This window comes from Fukomys damarensis, unplaced genomic scaffold (genome assembly GCF_012274545.1).
Source record: "Fukomys damarensis isolate Sample0158 unplaced genomic scaffold, DMR_v1.0_HiC HiC_scaffold_36, whole genome shotgun sequence".
NCBI classification, from domain to species: domain Eukaryota; kingdom Metazoa; phylum Chordata; class Mammalia; order Rodentia; family Bathyergidae; genus Fukomys; species Fukomys damarensis.
In genome coordinates, this window is record NW_022900948.1 from 22,162,075 (window position 1) to 22,166,705 (window position 4,631).

The window sequence follows — 4,631 nt, forward strand, 5'->3', positions numbered from 1 at the left end:
CCTTTTTTTTTTTTTTTTTTTTTTTTGCAGCAATGTCTTGTCAAATCGCTGAGTTGACCAAGCTGAGCTCAAACGCATAAGCTTTCTGCTCAGCTCTAGTGTGCAGTGATTACAGGCAAACCATGCCCAGCACATTCTTCTTAACTTACATCTTCCCTGCAAAAACTTTAATAGAGACCCCAGAAAACTGATACTCCTTCAAAACCTCTATCAGAATTTCACGGGCAGATTCAGAGTAGGTTGATATATTCAGCTATATTTTCCTCCAAAAACTATGGTGATGATAAAATGAATAATATGCTTAAATATTTATAAATTATAAAGCTAAACCAATGGCACTGGTATTGATGAATGTGGTATATAGACAAATTAATAAGTCTTTGTTGAGCAGATTGAAGTATTCTGTTGCAAAAGTATTGACATAAAATTGTGATCTGTGATATGGCTATATCAGAAACTTGTTAAAAAATGTGAATGATTCTTCCTTGCCTCAGATTTCCTGCAACACAATTTTGGGAAATGGAATGCAGAAGCCACTTTTAATAAACTACCAAGGAAAGTTTCATGTGCCTTCAATCCACTGGTCATGAGCTAGAAGAGGAAATCCCAAAGCTAAACTCACAGCTGTTACCACCACTGCAGGTAGTGCTGATACACCTGTTGTCCTTCCCACACCCAATTGGTTCTCACTTCATATGATAATTCTGTACAGACTCATTAAACCCAAAGTATAGAAAAGTAAAAATGGAAAGGAACAATTGGACAGAGATTGAGTTCATTCTTCAGGGACTTTCTGAGTACCCGAGAGTGGAAAAACTCCTTTTTGCAATGTGCTTGGTGATGTACGTGGCAATCCTTCTTGGGAACAGTACCTTGATCCTCTTAACTCTGCTGGATTTTCGCCTCCACACACCCATGTACTTCTTCCTTGGTAATCTTTCCTTCCTGGACATTTGGTACACATCCTCCTTTATTCCTACAATGCTGATACACTTCCTATCACAGAAAAAAACTATCTCTTTCCTTAGATGTGTCGTTCAAATGTCTGTCTCTTACACTATGGGTTCCACAGAATGTGTGCTCTTAGCAGTGATGGCCTATGATCGATATGTGGCAATCTGCAACCCCCTGAGATACTCTATCATCATGAACAAGGCACTCTGTGTTCAAATGGCAGCTCTCTCCTGGGGGCTAGGATTTCTCAACTCATTGACAGAAACTGTCCTTGCAATTCGGTTGCCCTTCTGTGGAAAAAATGTTATCAATCATTTTGTTTGTGAAATATTGGCCTTTGTCAAGCTGGCTTGCACAGATATTTCTTTGAATGAGGTTATTATAATGTTGGGCAATGTAATATTTTTGTTTTCTCCATTGCTGCTGATTTGTATCTCTTACATTTTCATCCTTTATACTGTACTAAGAATCAGTTCAGCTGAAGGAAGAAAAAAAGCCTTTTCTACCTGCTCAGCCCATATGACAGTGGTGATTGTGTTTTATGGGACAATTCTCTTCATGTATATGAAGCCAAAATCCAAAGACTCTGCTTTTGACAAGCTGATTGCCTTGTTCTATGGCATAATCACCCCCATGCTCAATCCTATCATCTATAGCCTGAGGAATACAGAGGTGCATGGAGCTGTGAAAAAATTGATGAGTAGAAAGTGGCTTGGAATAAAATGATGTCAGCCTGACATCTCTGAGTTTATGCACTAAATATGTTCATAAACTTAGTTATGAACAGAAAAAAGAAGATCATGTCAACTCACAAATTTGTTATAAGTTTGAATATTGATAATCTAATTGTATTACTTTATGACAGTGACTGCTCTCATAAAATGCAGAGATAAGTGGTCTAAGTAAGAATAAATATTTGAAGAGAAAAAATTTAATCCTCTGCAGGGAAAATCAGCCCCCATATTTACTTAACAATTAAAATGTACTTTCAGCCTTCACTCTTGGAAAACTATATGTTTTGTGCTTTTTTTGTTTGTTTTAGTCTTGCTTTATATTTTATCTATGGGATTATACTCACCTCAACTTTCATTTAAGTGCAATATTTCTCCCTCTTTTTCTGTTCATGTTTCCCCACATCCTTTGCACATGTTGTGCTGCATTTATTATGTGCTTACTCAATTACATTATTTTTTTACCATAATGACAATAGAACATGCTGTTTCAGCTACATTTTTATATTTTTCCATCTCTGAAGAAATATTAGTGCTTTCATAAAAGGCAGGTCAACTGTCATTCCGTGTAACATTGTCCAGAATTTGCCAAGTTAATTATTTCCTCCTCTTAGATGCCCTGATTTTATCTCCAACACAGCAGTTTTACTTTTATGCTCTAATCATTTGTTAATTTTTGAAATTCTCCCATGGGTCCCTGTTCTCTGTATGAAGCTCAATGTAAAGTTAATTAAAACTAGTTGCAGTAATGAATTTAAAATTTAAAAGATAATAAAACATGGTCCAAGTACCAGACTTAATACAAGTAGATAAGAGTACTGGAATTTCTCTGTTATTTCATTCACCAATATACAATTCTGAAAGGTTTTTGGTAAAATGTTGACTAATCTTTAAATACAGGGAAAAATAATGGAAGACTAAAAGCTTAATAAAATATTTTGAAGGGATCATTTGGGTTAGATAAGCTAAAATTATAGTGTATACCATTCTCTAATAAGTAACTGCTGAAAAAAAAAACAACAATTGGATACATTATTCTTTTTACTGACAACTTCACTCTTTCAGAAGGAATGTGTAGTTTATTTTAAATCTTTTAATTAACCCTAAGAATAGTGAGTAAGGGTTAGGAAATGATTTAAATATTTCCCTTTCAAACAACCCTCAAACTGGCCAAAGAGTAATAATATATATAGTTGCATCTTTCACAATAAAAGTATCTTAACATGTTATATATTTGCCTCTGGCACATCATCCTAGCCTGAGGTATGTGATGAGGATACCTATGCTCAAGCAACACCCAGCAGAGGTTTTAGTAACAATAGCTGAAGAAGGCATTATTGCGATTACCATATGTTGATGGTCAACTGGAAGATGAGATACACACTGAGCAGAATTGAGTTTTCCTGCTGGCCACAGTCAAGGCCATGCTAAGTCAACCAGCAATTAAGCAATCACCATAAAAGTAACTAACTCCCAAAATAACAAAGACCACTCACTGCTGATTTGAAATAGAAATAGAATATTAACCAGGATAAGATCACCTAACTCTGACTCAGATGAAACATAATCTCCTAAATGTTTATGATTGTATGCTACTGAGAGCTTTTGGTTATTTATTATGATGCATCATTACAGCAATGTAAATCTGACCTATATTAGATATTTTCATTGCCTTTCCAATATTGACTTACCTGCACCTTTATCCTTCTTGAAAGCATCACAAGTTTATTCATTTGTTTATGCCATTTTTATCCATAGGAGAATATTCTGATAAGTTTAGAAATTTTACATTTTTAGTATTTTTATATTGAGATCTACAGTTGATTTGAACTTAAGTTTTAGATAACATTGAAACAAAGGTCAAGATTTACTTTTTACCATATGGGTAATATTTGACCCAACACAGCTTATTAAAAAGATTCTTTCCTCACTAAACTGCAGTGTCACTTCTGACATAAATGATAGTTTAGGAATCAGTATGTTTCTTATTATGTTCCACTGCTCTATTTATCTATTCTTGTACCAACACTGACTAACTGCAGCTCTATAAATTGACTTGGTTTCTGGTCCTTTAAATCTATTCTTTGTTATAGATTGGTAAGTGTTAGGATTTATATACTTTAGTCTTTACTTATTAATTTTTACCGTATACATGCTGGAATTTTGATGACTTTCAATCTGTCAGATTAGAGAGAATTTAAATTATTCAATCTTCTAGTCTATGAGGAAGATATAACCCTCCATTGGGTCTTTTGTAATTTCTCTCAGTAATTTTCAACTGTTTTTATAAATGTTTTGCACATATTACATTATACTTATTCATATGTTTTGATGATGTAAACTATTTTTTTACTTTTTTGGTTTTATTACATAATAATTTTTCTGTGCTAATGTTATGTTTGCAAACTAAGTTAACTTATTAATTCCAGTAGTTCAAAGACAATTTAAATTTTCTATGTTCACATATTATTATCTCTAAATAATATGTGACCTTTTTCCCTTTATCTATCACTTATCTTTCCTTTTGCATTGATTAAGAATTCCAGTAAAATACCAAATAAGTGATAGCAGTGTGAATTATTAGGATTTTCATCTGATTTATTGTAAATACTGATTTATATATTTTATCTAACATCTTATTTGTTATTTCTTACCAGTCCCACATATTCTGTTATCCTAATTCTCTTTTCTTGCTTTCTTTGAAGAAATGACTCATTACTCCAAGCAATATTTTAAAATTTAAGTGCAAGAGTCATAAACTTAGAAGTAAACATATATATCTCTGAGGTACAAGGTTCTAGTATTATTTTACATTTCATAAAAATGCCACACTTTTAACTTGACTTAATAATTTCTATTTTTTGTTACTGCTTTTATAAATGTCAATTTTACCTGTAATTTAAAATCTGAAATCATGAGTATTGTTACACTTAATGTTCATTTAAA

General features: G+C 32.9%; 1 protein-coding gene across 1 annotated transcript; it reads left to right on the plus strand.

Annotated features, from left to right (window-relative positions):
• The first annotated feature begins 744 nt into the window (after positions 1 to 744).
• Positions 745 to 1,680, plus strand: LOC104855540 (olfactory receptor 13D1-like). The gene has a single exon (XM_010614423.1). It carries the CDS (start codon positions 745 to 747, stop codon positions 1,678 to 1,680), a length of 936 nt encoding a protein of 311 aa, XP_010612725.1.
• The last annotated feature ends 2,951 nt before the right edge of the window (positions 1,681 to 4,631 follow it).

Coding starts and splice junctions, on each gene's coding strand:
- LOC104855540 (XM_010614423.1), top strand. CDS start 745: ATGGAAAGGAACAATTGGACAGAGATTGAGTTCATTCTTCAGGGACTT.